Source organism: Mandrillus leucophaeus, unplaced genomic scaffold, assembly GCF_000951045.1.
Source record: "Mandrillus leucophaeus isolate KB7577 unplaced genomic scaffold, Mleu.le_1.0 Scaffold777, whole genome shotgun sequence".
In the NCBI taxonomy this organism is placed as follows: domain Eukaryota; kingdom Metazoa; phylum Chordata; class Mammalia; order Primates; family Cercopithecidae; genus Mandrillus; species Mandrillus leucophaeus.
In genome coordinates this window covers 370699-392410 of record NW_012108441.1, presented here as the reverse complement: position 1 = coordinate 392410, position 21712 = coordinate 370699, and the positions used below count along the sequence as shown (strand labels likewise).

The 21712-nt window shown below is 38.4% G+C and overlaps 1 protein-coding gene across 3 annotated transcripts in view; it reads right to left on the bottom strand.

Annotated features, from left to right (window-relative positions):
- MID1 (midline 1) overlaps nucleotides 1–21712 on the bottom strand; it is a 172712-nt gene that overhangs the window by 15068 nt on the left and 135932 nt on the right. For all 3 annotated transcript variants that reach the window (XM_011966829.1, XM_011966831.1, XM_011966830.1), the window contains exons 6-8: nucleotides 16081–16208; nucleotides 11182–11325; nucleotides 1079–1240 (exon numbers count right to left, since the gene is read on the bottom strand). In XM_011966829.1, the coding sequence (XP_011822219.1) occupies nucleotides 1079–1240; nucleotides 11182–11325; nucleotides 16081–16208 (434 nt within the window). The remainder of the gene's footprint in view (nucleotides 1–1078; nucleotides 1241–11181; nucleotides 11326–16080; nucleotides 16209–21712) is intronic.

The window sequence follows — 21712 nt, the reverse complement described above, 5'->3', positions numbered from 1 at the left end:
ACCCCATCAAAAAGTGGGCAAAGGATATGAACAGACATTTCTCAAAAGAAGACATTCATACAGCCAACAGACACATGAAAAAATGCTCATCATCACTGGCAATCAGAGAAATGTAAATCAAAACCACAATGAGATACCATCTCACACCAGTTAGAATGGCAGTCATTAAAAAATCAGGAAACAACAGGTGCTGGAAAGGATGTGGAGAAATAGGAACAGTTTTACACTGTTGGTGGGACTGTAAACTAGTTCAACCATTGTGGAAAACAGTGTGGCGATTCCTCAAGGATCTAGAACTAGAAATACCATTTGACTCAGCCATCCCATTACTGGGGATATACCCAAAGCATTATAAGTCATGCTGCTATAAAGACACATGCACACGTATGTTTATTGCGGCACTATTCACAATAGCAAAGACTTGGAATCAACCCAAATGCCCATCAGTGACAGACTGGATTAAGAAAATGTGTCACATATACACCATGGAATATGATGCAGTCATAAAAAAGGATGAGTTCGTGTCCTTTGTAGGGACATGGATGAAGCTGGAAACCATCATTCTCAGCAAACTATCACAAGAACAGAAAACCAAATACCGCATGTTCTCACTCATAGGTGGGAACTGAACAATGAGATCACTTGGACACAGGAAGAGGAACATCACACACCGGGTCCTATTGTGGGTAGGGGGTAGGGGGGAGGGATAGCATTAGGCGATATACCTAATGTAAATTACCAGTTAATGGGTGCAGCACACTAACATGGCACATGTATACATATGTAACAAACCTGCACGTTGTGCACATGTACCCTAGAACTTAAAGTATAATAAAAAAAAAATGAGAAGACTCAAGTTCAGAGAGAGTAATGGTCTCACGGCTGTGAAGGAATAGAAATCAGTTTTGGGACCTAGAGGTATCTGATGCAAATTCCATTATTCCACACTGGCTTTTTACTTGTTTTGGGGGGCTGTCAATGATACCCAAGAGAGAGGAAAGGAAAAGAAAGGGGGACAGAGTCAGCTGAAAGAAGAGCAGATAAGACATGACAGCTCTGTTGAGTTCACAGCACTTACTGTTTGTCTTCAACTTCCCAGGCTCACTGCTGCGGCTGCCCGCCTGGTTGATGGCCTTGACCATGAAGATGTACTTGGTGCCGCTCTGCAGACCGTGTACCGTGTAGTGGTTCTGCTTGATGTTGGGTACTATCATCCAGCTATCAGCCGAGTTACACAGACCTGCAAAGCCAATCAGACATGGTGCAGTTCTTTGGCACAAGGGGAGCAATGCTTGCATAATTTTAAATTGAATAATTTCAATTTATTTGAATAGTGTTGGTAAGTGAAGTGCTTTGTTCTGATAGCCACATATGAAAAATTGACTTCACTAATATAGATGTGGCAGATTGCATTTTTGTCTCCAAAATTCTCCCTGCCCTGTATATCCAGGCCCAAATGACTTTGCAGGTGCTCCTTCTAAAGAGGTGCAATATATTTCCCTGTCACACAGCTTTGAATTTGGTCAAGTGACTTACTTTAGTCAATAGGATGAGGCTGAAATGACAATGTGCTAGTTGCAAGAGTAGGCATGACAAAGCCTTGAGGATTTCTGTTGACCCTTTGTGTCTGCCACTGCTCTGGAGAAAATATTCCTAGGATACTCTGTTCATTCCAACAGGATGAGACAGGGAACAGCTTTACCACACAGCCAACGCCCAGCCAGTGCAGGAGTGAACCAAGCAGAGATCAGCCAACACCAACCAACCTCCAACAGGGAAGCTAAGAAATGATCATCAGGATCGTTTGTGATCTTGTATTAGTGTGGCTGTAACTAACTGATGTAGGAGACATATTCCTAAGAGAATTCTGGAGCAGCAACACCTGGGCAGCTCAGGGTCTGGTGCAGATCTTGAGAAAGCGTCCACAGGGATTTTTGACCAGCTGCATCCCTAGGATGACTGGTTCCAGAGTGGAGTGGGGCTGTTGCTCTGGCTGCATCCTGTAGGATGTGGGTTGGGGAGCAGACCGAGGATTTATAATGCTTGGAAGAATATGTAGGAAAAGGAAGCCCATTTTGTTTTGCAGCTGGTTGACGGCTGAAAACATCTCTTTGGTATCAGGTCCAATTTCCCTCTCTCTTTTTTCCATCCATCAGTCTCCACTCCAATAGAACCTTTTCCCAAACCCCTGGTGACCAGGCTGTCAAGAAGTTTCCTGACTCTGTTGATTTCCTTCAGTGGTCCCTGGGAGAGGGCTGGGCCTCCTTCACTTACAGAGGACTCCAAAGCCACCACCCAACTCTTCTTTCAGTTGATTTGCAAGTCAAAGGGTTAGTTCCTTTGATCTTGAGGCAACTTATACTTTACCAGACTCTCAAAAAGCAGTCCCTTAATCTTTTTTTTGGTCTCACCTCGTTGAGAATCTAATAAAACCTTTCTGTAGAAAGAAATTCACAAATGCATATACATACCAAACCACAAATATTTGCATAGCGTTTCAAGGTAGTCACAGGCTCCTGAAGCCTGTCTTTGAATCTTACTGAATACTTTCTCCATCTTTTGAGTTAAAAAGTATTCATGGTATTGTCACAGTTGAAAAAAAGTTAAAAGTATTTTGTCAGTTGTGAAAATTCACCTTATATGATTTCCATCTTGGGTGCATAGTATTTTCAAGTACACATCAGTGAATTTTATATATATATATATAGATAGATAGATAGATAGATAGATAGATAGATAGATGTCTAAAGATACACACACATACACACACACACACACACACACTCACATATATTTGGTCTTGTGAATTTTCTGTTGCCTCTTTTTTTTTTTTTTCTACCTGCAAACATTTTCGCCAGTGGACTGCCAGATTTGAAAAAGCCAGCTTGAAGCAAGAATGTAATTTAGGACTCATAGAAGGGTTTGAGTGTGTGTGTGTTTATATTTGGAGATTCAGCAGAGCAAAAAGAGGCACAATCCATCCCTCCTCCCCAAATTTATTTTCTCTAACTCTTAGCCCTCTGTTTTCCTACCAATTCTCATTTGTATAAGATGCAGGAAAACATCCACAAATAGTTTAGTAACATGGGAATTTCCTTACTATATATCCCTTCTGATCTTCCTTCACCTTACCTTTTCCTTGAACATAGCTATAATAAACTCCATACTTCTGGATAATGCCACAGCCAAATATTAGATTTTGATCCAATCAAAGAAGGGTCATTTTGAACTCTGAGTTCTGGGCCCCAAGAGGCCTATAACTCTCTTTAGGTACTTAATATTATTACAATAGTAATAAAACAAAAAAGTAGCTTTTCTATTATGTAGGATAGTCTACTCATATTCCTAGATCTTTGTCAACGGCAGTCAGCCACAAATGAGAAAAATTAAGGCATCCAGTAGATTCAAATGAGAATCCTATCAATTTCACTGCTTTTACACTGTTCCTGTTTAATTGAATATGTTACAATAAAATGACTATTGTGGTCAAAGAAAGCAAGTGTAAAAATGTTTCAATAAACTTTACATCACTGTACAACCCAAAAGCTGGGTTTAATGTGGTGGGGGAACGCTTTCAGCAACATCATAAAGCAGATGTCTGAAATTGCTGCAAACTGTAACTTGGCCTAAAGTCCAAAGTCTTAGCCCAACAAAGATTTTATGTTTCAGAAACCTTTTCCAGACAAAAAGGGACTCTGACTATCCTGATTATTTTGAAGAGGTCCCTATTTTTTTCCTCGAAAATTAAAAGAACAAAATGTTTATAAAGTAGTAAAATTTCATTGGTTAGCTTTATACTGGGACAATCTACTTTCATGAATACTAACAACTATTACTGTTTAGGTTTACCTTTATGTTATTATTATTGCCAAGATAATAATTGAGAAGTTGATTAAAAATGCCAGGAAAGCAACACTGACAATTTTCTTTTGGGGGCTGGAGTAAGTGGGGTGACTTGGAGTGCAGCATTACTGGTGTTGGTCTTACGCCAGCACCACCTAACTTCTTGCATATGACACTGAGTTTGCTTAAGCAAGACTTCTCTGCCTTGACACCCTACTGTGTTAGGACTTTTGACCAGGTTTTATTCATCTCTTTATGAAACACCCACACAACCATCCTGATTGAAACTTCACTTTTCTCCAAACTCATTTTCAATCATCTTTGAGGGTGTTCCAACATTCACCTCCTCCGACTCAGTTTAAAATAACAATGGAGCTTGGAAAATAATTTGTCCACAATGAAACCTAATTGAGTTTTTTGATTTTACACTTTTTTTTTCATTCATAATGGATTAGAAGCATTTCCCTACATAATGTGGCTCATTATAAAATCTTAATTACATCTGGGATTTCAGAGCCTTGTATGGCAACTGTCATCTTGCCACAAAAAATTATGTGTAAAAATGTCACAAAATGTGGACAGTCTTAGGAGAGGCTGCACACTGGTTTCTAACATCCTTTGTCTCTTCCAACAGACTGGACAAAAGTGAACATTCCTTTCCTTCTTCTCTGTAAAAATAGTATATGTTTAATAACTTTCATGAATGTTTTCTAAGTGACTACAATAAATTAAAAGCAGATAACTACTTAGCCATTAAGGCTTGAAAAAAATGCAGCTTTTGATTTCTGCTAAGAATAAGAATAGGCTGCTGGGGAAAGGACCCAATTTAAGATTTAAAATGACGCATCAAAAGTAGTTTTAGAAAAAACGTGGAAAACGTTGTAAAATTAAATAAATATCTAGTTATTGATAAGCAATTCATTAACATCTATAGTCATAACTCTATTAATAAAAATAAAAAATAAAAATTAATGTCATTACTTTTGCATTTGAATGTATGTATTTCATTAGTGAGGGCCTTTTCATAAGATTGAAAAAGCTCCATAGATATTATCTAAGTCTCCTTCACTAACGCCAGTTGAAGGCAATTAACTACAATTTATTAGGATGAGTGAAGGAACCATGACCTAGAGACAGTAAAAGATTTTCTAGTGACATAAGGAGCTACAGCCAGGTCTTGAGCATTATATCTTCTCATTTTCAGTAGAGTTTTAGCATTAGATCTTGTCATGCAATACAACATCTGCAAAGGATATTTCTCCAAATAATAGGACAGATTATTTAACAACATTCAAGGAAAGCCTTTCACATAATGATTGTGTAAAATGCTATCATGCAGATACTCCTGGAAAATTGCAAAATTGGTCTTTCTTTTAAAATGCAATTATGGGCGAGTACAGTTTGTATTTTTGTAGGAATAATAACTTTGAATATCTATGTGTTACCACTGTGGCAAACACAAGACTAAGGTCTTTACTTTTATTATCTCAACCATGTGAAGCTAAAACACTATCCATTCTTACAGATGAGGAAACAGATTAGGAGGACATTAAATAATTCGCTCAAGACTGCAGAGCTAGTGAGGTCCAAAGTCAAGATTCAAATCCAGGTCTCCCTTGGTCACTACAAATGTGAAAAATATTTAAGAAGAAAATAATTTGAAAATGTTTGCATCTCAGTTAGCTTTTTATCTGAATGAATTCTTTCTTTGTCGCAAATTGATCCTGTAGGCATTAGGACTTCACTATTCTGGTTTAATGGGCATAAAGGGAGGAACACATCCTGATACAAACAACCCGATGAGAGTATCCAAGTTTGGTCAGCACCAGCAGTTTCACTGTTTTTCTTCCATCCTGGGAGAATGGGCCTTTCTGGCATCTATGCATTAAAGGTTGATAATCTTCACTAAGCCATTTGCATTTCTCTTTTTATGGCAACTGGTTTCTGGGAATAAAACATCTCTGGAATCACCCAACATAAAGTTCTGAGTTCATTATACTCAGTAGTTTTGTTCTTGTTGAATTGTTTTATGCATGACCTTTTTGCATCATCTATTCTATTAATGCATCATGTTTGGTATTATTTTCGATGCAAATAGCACAGAAATCAAGTTGGTCACAGTTTAGCCAAGTGAGAAATCCTCAGTTTCAAGCAATAAATATCTTCCTTTCATTTTGGGGATGAGGTGAAGCTCTGGTATTGAATTAGGGCCTTTTGGCCCCAATTCCTTGCTCCTTCCTTGTAATTTTGCAGGTCGTATCCTCACTCTGGGCTCACCCAGGGGACTTCTTTGACAAACAGCATGTTAGCTAATGTGACACAGACAGGGGCTTAAAAAGAATGTGTGTAATTGAGCCTGCCCTTACTCCTTCGTCTCTGCAATCAGGGGGAGAACAGACTTGAGCTGGATTGCAGGAGGATGAGAGAGATGTGCAGCAGTCGGGTTGCCACAGTTACCAGCCTGCCATGTGAGGGAGCCAAGATCAGCAGGGCTTCCTAGTTGACACTCAGTTGACTCCAGATGCATAAGCAATAAGTTGTTGTTAAATTCTACTTAGGCCCTGTGATTGTTGGCTATTCAGCAAAAGCCAACGGATACAGAGCCCGTCAGTCAAGGCCAAGGCTACATGTACTCCCAAAATGCCCATGACGATTTGATTTAAGAAATTTCAGGAGAGGGCTGGGTACAGTGGCTCACGCCTATAATCCCAACACTTTGGGAGGCCAAGGTGGGTGGATCACTTGAGGCCAGGAGTTGAGACCAGCCTGGCCAACGTGGCGAAATCCCATCTCTACTAAAAATACAAAAATTAGCCAGGCGTGGTAGCACATACCTGTAATCCCAGCTACTTGGGAAGCTGAGGCACGAGAATCATTTGAACTCTGGGGGTGGAGGTTGCAGTGAGCCGAGATCATGACACTGCACTCCAGCCTGGGATAAATATATATATAAGAATAAAAGAAAAAAAAGAAATTTCAGGAGAGACATAACTATCTGAGGAAGACATGCTCCAGGATGGTCCCCAGGATTCCAACTCCCTGGTATTCATAACTGTGTAATATTCTCTCCCTAGTGTAAACAGGACCTGTCACCTGCTTCTAACCAACAGAATATGGCAAAGGACAAAGGTCTATCACTTTTATTACTCCTGTGATTATATTATATGACAAAGGTGAAGGCAAAGGGAGTTTACAGATATAATTAAGGTCCCTAATCATTTCATTTGGAGTTAATCAAATGGCAGATTATTCTGGGTGGGTCTGACCTAATCAAGTGAGCCCTTTAAAGGCAGGTTTGGAGGTGGGAGGTTTGAAGTAGCACACTCTCTCCCTTGCTGGCCTTGATGAAGCAAGCTGCCATGAATTCCACAACCACAATGAAACAGTTTTGTCAACAAATGGAGAGAGCTAAGAAGTAGAGTCTTCCTAAGTTGAGTCTCCAGATGAATGCAGCCTAGCCAACACCTTAATTTCAGACTGTGACAACCTAAGAAGAAGACCCAGCTCAACTATGCCCAGAATCCTAACCCATGGAAACTGAAATAATAAGTGGGTATTGTTTTAAACTGCTAAGTTTTTGGAAATTTGTTTCGCAGCAATAGAAAACTGTTAGCACTTTTCCTGAATCAGACAAAAATGATTTAAGAGAAATACAGCATTTCTCACATGGGCCAAGAACCACTCTTTTGGTGTAAAATGACTCTAAATGTTTTCTTTTTCTGGTTAGACTATTCACTCATCAACAGACATCTGTTCTATCAGTCCTCTATGTATTTTCAGAGAACCTTCCCTCGGTGTTTTGCAATGAATCATCTCTCCATTTTCTACCTGCTCTTCTCAGACCTTCACGTGCTTCTTTTCTCTTACCTTGAAATTTCTGATCATCTTTTGAATTTCATCTTCTTCAAGTTTGATACAATCCCCAGTTCAGTTTATCCCAAATATGCTAGTGATATTAATCACAAAATATTGAGAAAACAATTCCTTAAGTGAAGACAAAATACATTAATTATATTCCCCCCTTTTTGTTGTGTTTTTCCTTCCATGCTACATAGTATAGTAGTGTGTGTGTGGATCAGTGTTTTATGGTCTCAGTATTTGGCATGTAATCATGTAGATATTATACATTTACCTTGCTTTAAATTAGGGTTTCTCAACTTCGACATTACTGACATTTTGGGCCAGATAGTTCTTTGTTGTTGGGGGATTTCTTGTGCATTGTGGGAGATTTCCCATCATCCCTCACTTCTACCCACTAGATGCCAATAGCACTCTCTCCTCCCAGATTTTGAGAACCCAAAGTCTCTAGAGACATTGTCAAATGTCCCTTAGGGGGCAAAAATGTCCCTGTTGAGAATCACTGCTTATATGAAGGAGTGACTATTTGGTATGATATTAGTGATCATAGATTAACTTGTGTTTCGGGTTTATGGTGAAGCACAATCAAGGTTTAAAATTTTACTAGACTTTAATTCCATGTTAAGTTTATGGTATATGCAGCCAAGACCAGTGAAATATAAGCTCATACAGCTGGAAAAATGCATTTAAAAATCATGTCATCTCTCTGAAGTGCAATGTGGCAATGTCAAGTAAAATTAAAATGCAAATAATCTTTTCCTAGAAATTGCACCTCAAGAGATTATACTACAGATATAATTCCCCATGTGTGGAAGGAAAGATAGGCAAGGATATCTTGAACATCCTTGGAGATACTGGGGCATTGTTTGTAAGGGCCAAAGATTGGAAACAAGCTAAATACACATCTATAGAAGATGGGATAAATGAATTAGAGTATATCTTTACAATAGGATATGATACTGCCTCAAAAAGGAATGAGGCAGTTCTTTGTGCTGAAATGGAATGATATCTCAGACATAATATTTATTGAAAAAAACAAGGTAAAGAATTATGTATGATATGCACATATAGAAAAATATTTTAGAGAATTAGTATTTCTTTATGATTTGCAGTAGGGCATATAAAGTCAGGAATGAGGAATGATACCAGAAGAATTCAAAATCGTAGAAGGAGAGCAAAATGTTACTAAACCATTGCTATACAGTGCTTCTCCGACTTGCCCCAAAAAGCACTTCAAATATCTGAGGACAGTGATGATTTTTTTCCCAGGGAAATGGGCCAGATGCAGAGAAGCCTTCCTGGAATTATCTTTTCCTTTCCATCTCTGATGCTGGTGCCATTTGCAGGTCCTGGCTATTTCTGCCTTGGTGAATTACTAGGAAACTTCCCAGCTGATGTCTCTGCTTCTAGTCCTGCCCTGTTCCTCTCCACTCTCCACAGTGCTCCTGAGTCACCTTCTAATTATATCTCTGATCACACTACTCTCCTGCATGACTCTCAAGCCCACAGGGTAAAATCCAAACATGGTATGGCCTGGGTAGCCCTCTGCAATCTAGCTCTTGCCTGTGAATTAGGATTAAGTGACTGAGGATTAAGGATTAAGAACATGTGCTTTTTGGAGCTAGGCCAATATGGGTTTGAGCCCTGGTTCTATTTCTCTGTCTTCATTTCTCACTGTCTCCCTTTCTTCACTTACCAGCCAGCCTTAATTAGGCAAGATCTCCCAATATACCCTGCTATGTTACATCTTGATAGGTTTGCTTATGATGACATAGCTGTCTGGTACAGCCTTAACTTGCTAAAATGCACCTGCTTTTTTTCAAGACTTAGTTTAACCACAACTTCCCCCAAGACATTTTTGTCCCACTCACCATTTCTGACCTTTCTATATTCCCTACCTACTTAAGCAGTTTGCCAGAGCTGTTCTTGACATTTCATGACTTTCTCCACTTTCATTAAAAAATTATACATTCTTGGTAAATGGCAAGATTTTAATAAAAGCTTTAAAGGCAGGCCAATTATAGGGTAGAAGGTGAGGGAGTTGAGGAGAGGAAGTTGGAGAAGTTGGGGAGAGTGGATATAAGGAAGGTAGGGGGAGCCATTTGTTGGTATGGGTCATTTACACTTTAGTCCCATAGAACTTGGTGTATTTTTGCATCACTCTTTTAATTAATCCTAAATCAAATTTCTATGTTAAGCATCGTATGACTCAGAATTACTTGTGCGAGGAAAGAACAGTTTGTAGTTAAGAGAGAAAAGGTTTATATAATAAAAGCACATTAAATTGATACGAATTTGTTCAAAACATCTCTTTGTTGAAACATGATCGCTATTCTATTCTGTTCTACTTTGACATATTGTATGTTTCTTTGTTAAAGAAGTTTCAAACTTACTCCCGTGAAAAGCCATGTCTTCTGGTTCATTGCCATTTGCTCAGTTCAGTTTAAAGAACTCTGTGGGTTGGAGGACTGCTTCCTCTATTACCATCTCTGTGGCCAGCTACTACTGCTATTTGAAATTACCAAGTTATCTCTGATGCCAGATATCAAATAGGCCTCAGTGAGAGGGGGCACCTCTAATGTTTCAGGTAAGGTTGGAAATTCTTCCCAGGTGGAGCCAGTTACTGACATTTTAAGTGATGGGCCCAGGTCTCCTCTGAATGGGACCAGGTATTTAACATTCTTTGGCTATTTATTTTATTAAATCTTTTCTTTTAAAATATGTGAAGTAACACTCAGGAAAGTACATAAAACTAAATGTATGATATAATGACTAAAGCATGTAACTTTCACCTAGAAATTGCCATTAACTCCAAGAACCCCCATATATTTCATTCCAGTGGTGCCATTTTCCCTTTAATCCTGGAGGTAGCCGTCATCCTGACTTTTTATTTTTATTTTTTTGAGACAGCATTTTCACTCTGTTGCCCTGTCTGGAGTGCAGTGGTGTGATCTCTGCTCACTGCAACCTCTGCTTCTTGGGCTCAAGTCATCCTCCTGCCTCAGCCTCCTGGGTAGTTGGGACTACAGGTGTGTGTCACCACACCCTGCTAAGTTCTGTATTTTTTTGTATTTTTTGTAGAGATGGGGTTTCACTAGGTTGCCCATGGTTTATAGCTTTAACACCTATGAATGTTTCTTTAAGCAAAATAGTTTATTTTGATCTTTAAGTTATGAACCTATATGTGGATTAATACCATATATATATATATTTGTTTCTGGTTTCTTTCCCTTAACAATATATTTGTGAGAATCATCCATGTGGTTTGCTAGAGGTCATTAATTTTCATCAATATTTAGCCAGCTGTTTTTACTAGTGTAGTACAAGTGAGTGCTATCACTTTCTTGTTCAAGAAAGACAAGTCAATAAATACTGTGTGTTCTTTCCTTCCTTGTCTTCCTTTGACGTTTAAATTCAGGAATGCAGTAAATCTGAAGAAAGCCACCAAAGAGAGAAATAAATAGGCCATGAGATACTCACTAACGACGTTGGCTTGTCCGGTGAATATGGTGTACTGGAGTTCGTAGGAGACCACACTGAATTCATCATCGGAGGTCCAATGCACAGTGATGGTGTCATATGAAGCTGTGCAGAGCTCTTCTCTAATTGTGGGAGGGTTGGGAGCTGTGGGGGTCAAGAATGCTTATCAGTGGGAAAGCACACACCACTGGGATACCATTTCGGAGGAGATGTTTGACAGTTAAGCAGGTCTTTCTCAATAGGTCCATCAGGACTACTATTCTAGAGATGGTGACCCCAATCTAAAGAATATTTGATTGGCTGGTTATTGCTTTTGTTTTTAATAAGGAATGTGACTACAGTCAGCCAGTATGGACTTTCTGTGTTTACCATGAGATCATGAGAATATGTTTGGGAGGTTAAACAATACTTTCTTGTGCATGAAGGAAAACATGTCAAATAAAAAGTAAACAAGATAAAGTTTCATAGTTGCATTCACTTTGGGAGGTTGGCTAACTTTTTCAGTAAAGGCCTTGATGGTAAATGTTTCCAGCTTTGTGGGCCATACAGTCTCTGTTGCAACTAGTCAACTCTGCCATTGTGGCATGAAAACAGTTACAACTTACACATGTGGGCATGGCCAGGTTCCAATAAAACTTTATTTACAAATATAGGTGGAGGGTCAGATTTGGGCTGTAACCTAAAATTCACCAACCCCTGATCTATTAATACATGGTGCCAGATACTTATATATTTAGGCATCCAACTGAAAAAATACTTATCTTTGTTATCCTACAAAAAATCAGCCACATAATTGTTTGAATTTTTCTTTCAATAGATGTTTTGATGACTTATATATAAAAAAAGAACTTATTAGTCCAGCCCTATTTTCTTCTGATTTCTCAACTCATGCGATATTTCAAATTAAGAAGACCATGATTAATAGTTAATCATATCTAAAGGGTACATTTTCCTTCCCCAAGGAAAAAACTTTTTTTTGGCATTTGGTTAATTTATCATTGTAGAAGGCTGCTGTTTTATTTCTTTAACACATTCTGGAGCAGGGAAGTCTAAGTCCTACCAAAATAATGAGTTTAAAATGACTTCTACTGAATTGATTTCAGTAACTGGTTTTATGAGAAGAGTATGTGAGCAAGGAAAATATGAGAAAATGAGTGCTTTGCATTGTAAATAATATTTAAGAGGGAGGGGTTGGCAAACTGTGACTGTGAGCCAAGTCTGGCCCACTGCCTATTTTTGTAAATAAAGTTTTATTGGAACACAGCCAGATTCATTCATTTATGTATTGTCTATGGCTGCTTTGGAGCAACAGCAAAGTTGAGTAGTTGTGGCCATATGGCCTGCAAAGCCTAAAATGTCTACCATCTGGTGGTTTGCAGTCAAAATTTGCTGACCACTGGTTTAGAGAATTGATCCAGGGCCTTTACTTCCACTCTGCTATCCATTAGAATCTAGCTTCAAAAGGAGAAATATACCTGCATTCTACAAATTAGGAGCAACCTTTGCTTATACTATTTTAGAGTTCTTTCCTGTTCTAAATTATGATTAGAATTGATGAGTCCTAAGCAAACCCAAAGAGGAAGAAAAGTTTATAAAAACTGTAAATTTAAACTCTGTGTTAGTAGTCTTCACTTTGCTTTTTGAATATACCTCTAGGACAAATATCATAGAAGCAAGTCTACGGTATTAACTCAATTAGCTTAGCTTTATCTATTGGTTCTGAATTCCAGAAACACTGTTGAGCACCTCCAACGTGACAGGCATGGCATTAAATTGTGCATTAAGATAGAAGGGCTCTACATAACCTTTAAAGCATTCTTTATTGAATATGTATTTGTACATCTGTCTCCTGAAGTATTCACATGTGAGATTCGGTGTCATGTGGTACGACTTGGATGCGCATGAATCAGTGACACCAGTCAGGATATGCATTCCACAGAGGAGGTCCAGCTGCATCGTAAAATGTGCTTATTATTGTCTGTGTGGTCCCTGTTGGTGTGGGATCACTCCTGCATGGATCAGTAAAGAAATACTTACTCTCCCACAATTTAGACAGTTCATTGAATTATTTCTCCATTGTAGAAAAATTTTGTTCTTTCTGTATTGCAATATATGATTAAATAGAAAGAAAACGTATGTTCAAAATAGGCAAGTACCTGTGAGACACATGGTAGTAGCCATAATCAGGAAGGAAATGTCACCTCTATGGGTTATTAACTTGACATACCACTTAGAGGCATGTCATAGGAAAAAAAAATCTTGTTTTTACAATGAGACAGGCTAACCTTATTTTGACTGTAAACCCAATGAGTTTGTCCTGAGAAGTCAATACTCAATTTAGTGTAAATGAGAACAGCAGCATGCTGCCAATTTCAATACTCATGGAATTGGTACCAGAAGTGTTATTTTCTTGTCTCTGTCACAAACACCACCCAAGGAATGGTGGGCTAATACTCCACAAACACTTCATTTCCTGCTTACAAATGGCATAAACTATTTGGACTTGGCAGTATCAGCCAAGCATCATATGTTATGGTCAGGATCGATGTTATGTCTAGAAATGGACTGAATTTGTACTTGGGGTTGACAGCTCAGAAGACATAATAGCAGGTACCCCATATGGCCTTTAGTTTGAAATAAACAGCCATCGGGATGAAATATGGTGTATGTTACAATTCAGTCCAAACTACTTTCACAATTTCCCCTTTAATCAATACTTTCGCATTCCTATAGAGATTAAAATGGGCATATGTTGTTGAAATACTATGAAATAATTATTGGGAAATGGCAAGGGCACATTCTTGTCAATAAGACTGATTCTGGGCAGAATGGCCATGTGCCTAGGCAAATACTTAATTTTCCAGTCTTTTCTGCCCTTGGACATGACCTTGTAACACAGATATGGCCCACCAGACATAAGTGGAAGTTTGCTAGGTGGGTCTTCTGATCAAGTTTTTTGTTTTTCTGATAAACAGACTTCACTGGCAGAGCATTTTGTCCATCGTTTCCCCTCCACCCCTTTCTTTTTGCCTAGAGCTTGAGCACAACACTTGGAGGTGGAGTAGTCATGTTGTGATCATGTGTCAGAAAGGCAACACAATGAAGGTGGCAGAGGAGGAAAAAAGAAAGAGCCTGGGGTCTGAGGTCATCACTGAACCACTGCTCAGTCCTGGAACACAGGCTTCTCTTGTGTCTATAATACAAACACTCCTTGATGGTTTTATTCACTGCTAGTTGGATTTTTTGTTGCAACTTGACTCATTCCCAAATGATATAAGAAAAAGGAGATTTTTAACAGGATGCCATTGTAAAAAACAGCTTAGCCGGAGAAAGTCTAGATCTGCACTGTTCAATACAATAGCCATGAGCTACATGTGGTGTTTTAAATTTCAATTAAATTTAGTTAAAGTTAAATAAAAGTAAAAATTCACTAGACACACTTCGAGTTTTCAATAGCCCCATGTGGGATTCAGCTAACACTGGATAGTACAGATATAGAACATATCTATCATCATAGAAAGTTTTATTGGATAGTGTCAGTTTAAATAAATCTCAGAGTTAAAAGCTTACATAGGAGGGCATTATGTACACAAGTATTTGAAACCAAGTTTAGTTCCATACGGTAAATGCTTTTTTAGTCAATTTCTTTCTTCCTTAATAGGAGCGGTATGTTTGAAAGAGAGAGTTACATAAGATAAGAAGTTTGTGGAATGCCTGCCTTGCTTGACAGTGCAGAAAGGCTAAAAACAGCACATTGGGTCCTAGCAAAGAAAAAATGCTCATCTTCTGGGTATAATGCTCCCTGAATATAGAACTCCTGACCTTCTATCCACAGACTGTAAAAACAAACATCACACAATATTCCCTCTCTCCTGCTCCACCTTGTTCAATTGCTTTCCCACAAACATGTACACACAGAATTGGAATTGAGAAGCTCATGTCACGCTAAGTTAGGGATGTAGTCTGTTGAAGGCTGTAGGTCTTAAGTGCAGTGCACATCTGGCTTCACTGTGTACATTGTGCTTTCCTGAAGTCACAGGCACTGGTGGCTTTGGCTAACACAAATAAGGTTGTCTAAACAGTCCAAATTCTATCAGTGTATGTTCTCAGTTCCTGCTTTAGAAGTTGACAGCAAAGAAAAATTTAGAAGCATGGTTAGGAATAGGAGTGGCCTGAGGTTTTTGTTGTTTTGTTGTTGTTTTTGTTTTTTAAGCTCAACCAAGGGAGAAACAAAACAAAACAAAACACCAACCAGGAAGCACACTGAAACACAGCACTAGGAATTCCAACGTGAATTTGAGACCTTTGCCATGGTGACTTTGCCAAGATGAAATTCAGTCTTTTACTAGAAAGAGCAGAAGTTTTTGGAGTTTGTACAGGTCCCCCCCCAAATTCTAATTCTGTCACTCCCTAGTTATCTGATTTCCAGCAAGATGGCTGATCTCTGTCATTTGCAAAATGGGGATTATAATGCTTTACCTCAACTTGATGTTGTGCAAATTAAAACAAGATCACAAATACAAGGAGATGAAGCAGTGCAGACAACCAATCTGTTAGCTGCCAATTTTTTCTCTGCTAATGTATTGTGAGTTGCCTTACTACCATGATATGAAAAATACCAAAGAGAGAGATTATTTTTAGCACCCACACCTTGAGAGTGAGGGAAACAGTGGTAAGTATGCTTTTAATGATTGAGATTCTCCTTTTTCTCCTGTCCCCAGTTTAGTCATGGGCTGTGTTGTTTTGGTTAAAAACAAAGGGAAGTACACAGAAATTGTTTATGGAAATATTAGTGCCATTCCTAGGTCAAAAGCCCATTCCTCTGGTTATTGGGGAATAACTGATCTGGTGGCAAAGTGTTTATGTGAACAATATTAAAGAGAACATAAAAGACAATACCTGTAAGGTAATCCAGACATTCTAGCAATTTCTTCTCTCGGGAAAAATCTAAGGCAAAGGTGTCAAATGTGTCATTGAGGTTGATTTCAGGAATTAGAACCTGGGAGGATGCAGTTGCCATGGAGACTCTGTAACGTAAACAAAACAATGCTTTAGAAATGTCAAGATGACTTTCAACATCACTGCATTGAAATGAAAAAAAGGAAAAGAAATCTCTTTTAAAAAGTGCTTTTTTACACATGAGTTTTAAGAGGCATCTCAAAATGTCACAACACAGTAACATAAAACAAATGAATGCAAGCTTTAAAAAAAAGTGAAGGAATTGGAGAAAACAACAGACTTGCTTGCCCTCTTCCTTTTTACTATCAGAAAAAAAAAATTCCCTGTGAAAGCAAAAGAATATTCATATATCATGTTGCTGTGTATTTAACAGTCTGGCCTGGTCACATCTAACCCCAGCAAGAAGCGCGTAGCTCCAGGCATTTCTTCACACATCTGTCTGGGAAACTGTTTGTTCCTTTCAGACATAACCCTGCTCCACTTCAAAGCGGAGTCTCCAAAATTTCAAACTGCATAAAAGGCAAAGTGAATATTAAAAAAGAATGTTTCCAGATATTGGATTAGTTAAATCAATTACTAGCCCCTCTCTAAAATAAACATTAAAAAGGGAGTTTTTTGTCTGGCTCATTTTCTTTCTCTTTGTATTCATTTTCTTGCACCATATTCCCAGCAGATGCTGTGGAAAATATTCATGAGCTTTCTCACAAATTCCCCCACTGGATGTACTATTTCTCTTCTTCATTTAGGTTTTCTGATTAGAGTTCTCATGTATAAACTAAAAAGCAAGGCACTGGTGTGTCTCAATCTCCTTCTATGTACTCTCAGGTTGATCTGGATGGTTCAGTTATTAATAATGAACACTTTGATTCAAAAATGCAAGTGATTCTCTTAAAAACAAGAGAATTGTGGCATGAAGCATACCATTTCTGAGCATATCAAATGATGCTGGACTAGTAGTCTTGTTGAGTTTGGTATTTCGTTAAGTTCCATAAACAATACTCTTAAGAGCTATTATATGCAGAGTATTGTGTAGGGTGCTGGGAATTTTTGAGCAAAGAAACAACCTTGAAACAATTTAATACTAAATCTAGTTACTTATTTTCTAATTAAGAAAATTGATGCTCATTTACACAAGGCCACAAAGCTAGCTGGCAGCAGCAAGCAGGAGAATTTCAGATCCGTACTCTTCTATTTCATCTAGAAAAATTTCAGGCCAGTTACTCCAAGGGTTATATGTCCTTTTGAGTCTCTTAATGGCTCTTAAAGCTTTGGATTTACAAATATAAAATATCTTGGCTCTAAAAATTACACCTGTGGGTATATCTATACAACGGAATATTATTCAGCCATAAAAAGGGATGGAACACTGACACATGCTACAATGTGGATGAAACCTAAAAACATTATGCTCTGTGGAAGAAGCTATCAAAAAGGCCACATATCATATGATCCATTTGTATGAAATGTCCAAAAAAGGCAAAAATTCATAAAGACAGGGAGTAGATTGATGGTTGCTAGGGGCTAAGAGGGGAGGGGAGATGGGGAGTAACTGCTTAATGAGTATAAGGCTTACTTTTGGTATGATGGAAGTGTTTCGGAACTTGATAGAGGTGGTGGCTACACAACAATGTGAATGTTCTAAATGCCACGGAATCGTGCATTTCAAAATGGTTGTTTCTTTTGAAGTGGAGTCTCACTATGTTGCCCAGGTTGGTCTTGAACTCCTGGGCCCAAACGATCACTCTTTGGGAGGCCTTGGCTTCCCAAAGTGCTGGGATTACAGGTATGAGCCACCACACTCAGCCTTAAAATGGTTAATTTTATGTTGTGTAAATTTCACCCAGCTAAAAAAGAATATACCTGTAAAATGCTGAAAATTCACAGAAATATAGTTTCTATAGTTGTATTTCTGGCAGATTTTCAGTGCTGTACAGGAGGGAAGGAGAAAGGCTAATCAACAACGTCATAAACGTAATGATACTGGGATTGAAAGATGCAAGTGAAGAGGCATAAGCTCTGGAAACAAGAGCTTCAAGTGTTTGAATGAGGGTAGAGAATCTAACTGCATCTCCTGACCCTTTCACCAACAAGTAGTGAATAGTAGTAGAGTTGAGTGCTTTTGTTGACTAAATATTGCACCCTGGGGAATTGCGCTAATTAGTGTTACAAACAGCTGCTAATTTAGACTGATGGATACAGAGATGGTTGCTAGGCATTTTTGATTGATGGTCAAGTTATACTTTTAAAATCCTTTCCTTATGACCCATGAACACAAAAAGTCCTTAAACTTCATAGAGGTCCTAGGATCATTCTCAACACATATTTATGAAGTCCTTAAACTATGCTACATACCAAAGAGCCCAGAACATATGCATCAACGCAGAAAAGTTAAAAGAAATGCTAAGGTGCCATTTGAACTCTTAAAAGATATTGCAAAGTGAAACGCCAATTAATTCTCTGTCATAATGTCCGGCAAGGAGAACTGCTCTGAGCTACTGGGAAACAAGCACTAAACTTGCAATTGCATTTCCCTGGCTTTAGCAGTTCCCCTGCCCACTGGCAGAAGCCTCTTTATTCAGGCTTATCCAAAATAGATTTTGTTCCCAAGTTTCTCCTGGTTCCATGGTCTACAAACAATTAAATAAAACATTTTAAATCGAGTGACACTGTTAATAATGTCTACCATCTTGATGGTAGGAACTTTGTTACATGGAAACCAAAAGGATCAAAGTTCCTAGCCTGGGAGGCAAAGGCTGACAGCAAGAATCAGTGGAGATTACTGCAGTTTTTAACACCTACACATTTGTTTCTTGATGGAAGGAAAGATACCTATCTTTGGCTACAACTTCAAATTCCTAATTGGAGTGACAGGCAAGGGAAAATCTGCCAAACTCAACATTTTAGGCCATGTTTTTATTTCCCAAATCCTTATTGCCCATCTTCTGGCCTTTTGGATAAGTCGCCAAAATCCACTAGGGTTGTTAGTGCTATGCCACTTTCTCAACTTCTTGCTTTACAGCCATGTCTGGGACACATGGGGCCAGTTTTCCAGAAGGTGGACGTGTCTAGAGCTATGCTGCTCACAAGGCTTCTGCCAAACAATGTGCATCACCAAAGTAAAACCCAGTGAAGTCTCATAGTAACAAGACAGGTTTACTTTTGTCAGCCCAGGAATTCCCAAACACATTTGGCCTTGAAAACGTGCAGTTATCTTAATGCCTATGAACACCCTGCAGACACACTTCCAAAACCACTTATCAGATATGTTCTAATTCTTAGAACCAAGTAACATCTTTTCAGAATTGACAACTGGAGTTCTTGGCTTTGTATTCTGGAAAAGATCCTTGAACTGCCTATCGTAGTGAGGAACAGAAGAATCACCTTGAGGAGTCTGAGAACCTCCTAGGTGCTTTGAACAATAGGTACTATTCTGAATTTTCTTTTTTATCACCTTCTTGATACAGGTAAGTTACTGCTAAAAGTGATTTTAATTCTAGATTCTTCATAAGCAGTAGACCAACTTTCTTATGCCTGGACTTAGTGAATAGTTTTGCTTATTTAACATAATGCTATAAAGGTGCATATACAATCACACCAAAGACCTATCTACTAGTGTAGCTTGAGAATACAGTACATTATACATTTGCATTCATCTAGTGAGTGGGAAGGAGAATTAGTATTTGTTGCATGTTCACCTTGTGACAGAAACTAGGCTAATGTTTCTACTACATTATTGCATTTTATCCCCACAATAACCATCTTAGGTAGGAATAACTGGTCCTGTTTTATAGATTTATGGATTCATTCATTCATTCATTCACTCATTCATTCATGTCAGGCAGCTTGCAATGTGATGGGGCTATAATGGTAAAAACAAGGTGACTAGGGTACCTGCCTACTTGGAGTATATGAGCAAAATTAGCCAATGTTAATGAGCAGCCTCAATGCTATCTATAATTACTAAGCAATTAGCACAGAGCCAAACAATCGGTTCCAAAGCAAAAGCATCTCCTACAATGTAAAACTTGAGGCTCTCTCCCCTTTTGGAGTTGTTTGATGTTTCTGAAATGAAAAAAATTTTTACAGTTTTGATTCAGCTTGTAGGAGGACATATCCACCTTAAGTGACTTAATGATGCAGAAAATCTCATCTAAGTCTCACTTCAAGAATGCCTGCAGGATTAAAAGTTTGTTCTGGGATTCACACCTGAATTGAAGAATAAAGATTGTTTGGAAGTATACAGAAGCCAAAGCCCAAGGCAGGCACAATAGGAGACAGAAGAAAGAAGTCATGTCCTAGAGAAGAATGCTAAGTGACAGATTGATGAACAGGGGCAGGTAGACAGAGAGTAGCACCGGAAAAAAGACACACAAGGCGGGCTAGACTCACATGTTGAAACCTGAAACGTGAAAACAGAGATCCAACTAACACTCATGGAGTAAGGAACTTAAAGCAATGTTATCACAACAGTGACAGCTATTCTGAAACCAATTTTTTTAAATAATTTTTTTATTAGTAAAAACAATTCTTTTGTGGGTGCATAGTTGGTGTATGTATTTATGGAGTACATGAGATATTTGATACAGGCATGCAATGTGAAATAAGCACATCATAGTGAATAAGGTAACAATACCCTCAAGCATTTATCCTTTGGGTTACAAACAATCCAGTTACATTTTTAAGTTTTTTTTAAACATATGATTAAGTTATTATTGACTATAGTCACCCTATTGTGCTACCAAATAGTAGGTCTTATTCATTCTTTCTTTTTTTCCCATTAACCATCCCCACCCACCCCCACTCCCACAACCCCCTACTACACTTCCCAGCCTCTGGTAACCGTCTTTCTACTCTCTATGTCCATGAGTTCAATCATTTTGATTTTTAGATTTCACAAATAAGTGAGAGCATGCAATGTTTGTCTTTCTGTGCCTGGCTTATTTCACTTAATGATCTGCAGTTCCATCCATGTTGTTGCAAATAACTAGATCTCATCCTTTTTTATGGTTGAATAGTACTCCATTGTGTATATGTACCACATTTTCTTTATTCATTCATCTGTTGATGGACACTTAGGTTGCTTCCAAATCTTAGCTATTGTAAAAGTGCTGCAACAAACACAGGAGTGAAGATATCTCTTCTATATACTGATTTCGTTTCTTTTTGGTGTGTACCTAGCAGTAGGATTGCTGGATTATACGGTAGCTTAAGTTTTGTTTTTTTAAGGAACCTCCAAACTGTTCCTTAACCCAATTTTCTAAGTAGAAAATAGCTCAAAGAACCATAGTTAAAAAGTGGCAGTGCTAGGATTGGAACCCAGGTCTGCCAACTTCTAGTCTAAGCCCAGTGTCCTTTTTCTATATCCTAGCTGCTGGAAGGATAGAAAGGCTCAGGAATTAACCAAGAGGATGGACAAATAGTGATGGGAGGAGAGGAGATTGTAGAAACAGAGACAAGGCTCTTGGCAAATTTTTACAGGCTCTGTGAATTCAAACTTGACAGAAGCACATTCTTTGTAGAAAGAGAAATCAAAGTCATGTTCCTGCTCTTGATGAGTTGGGTTTGTTACAGA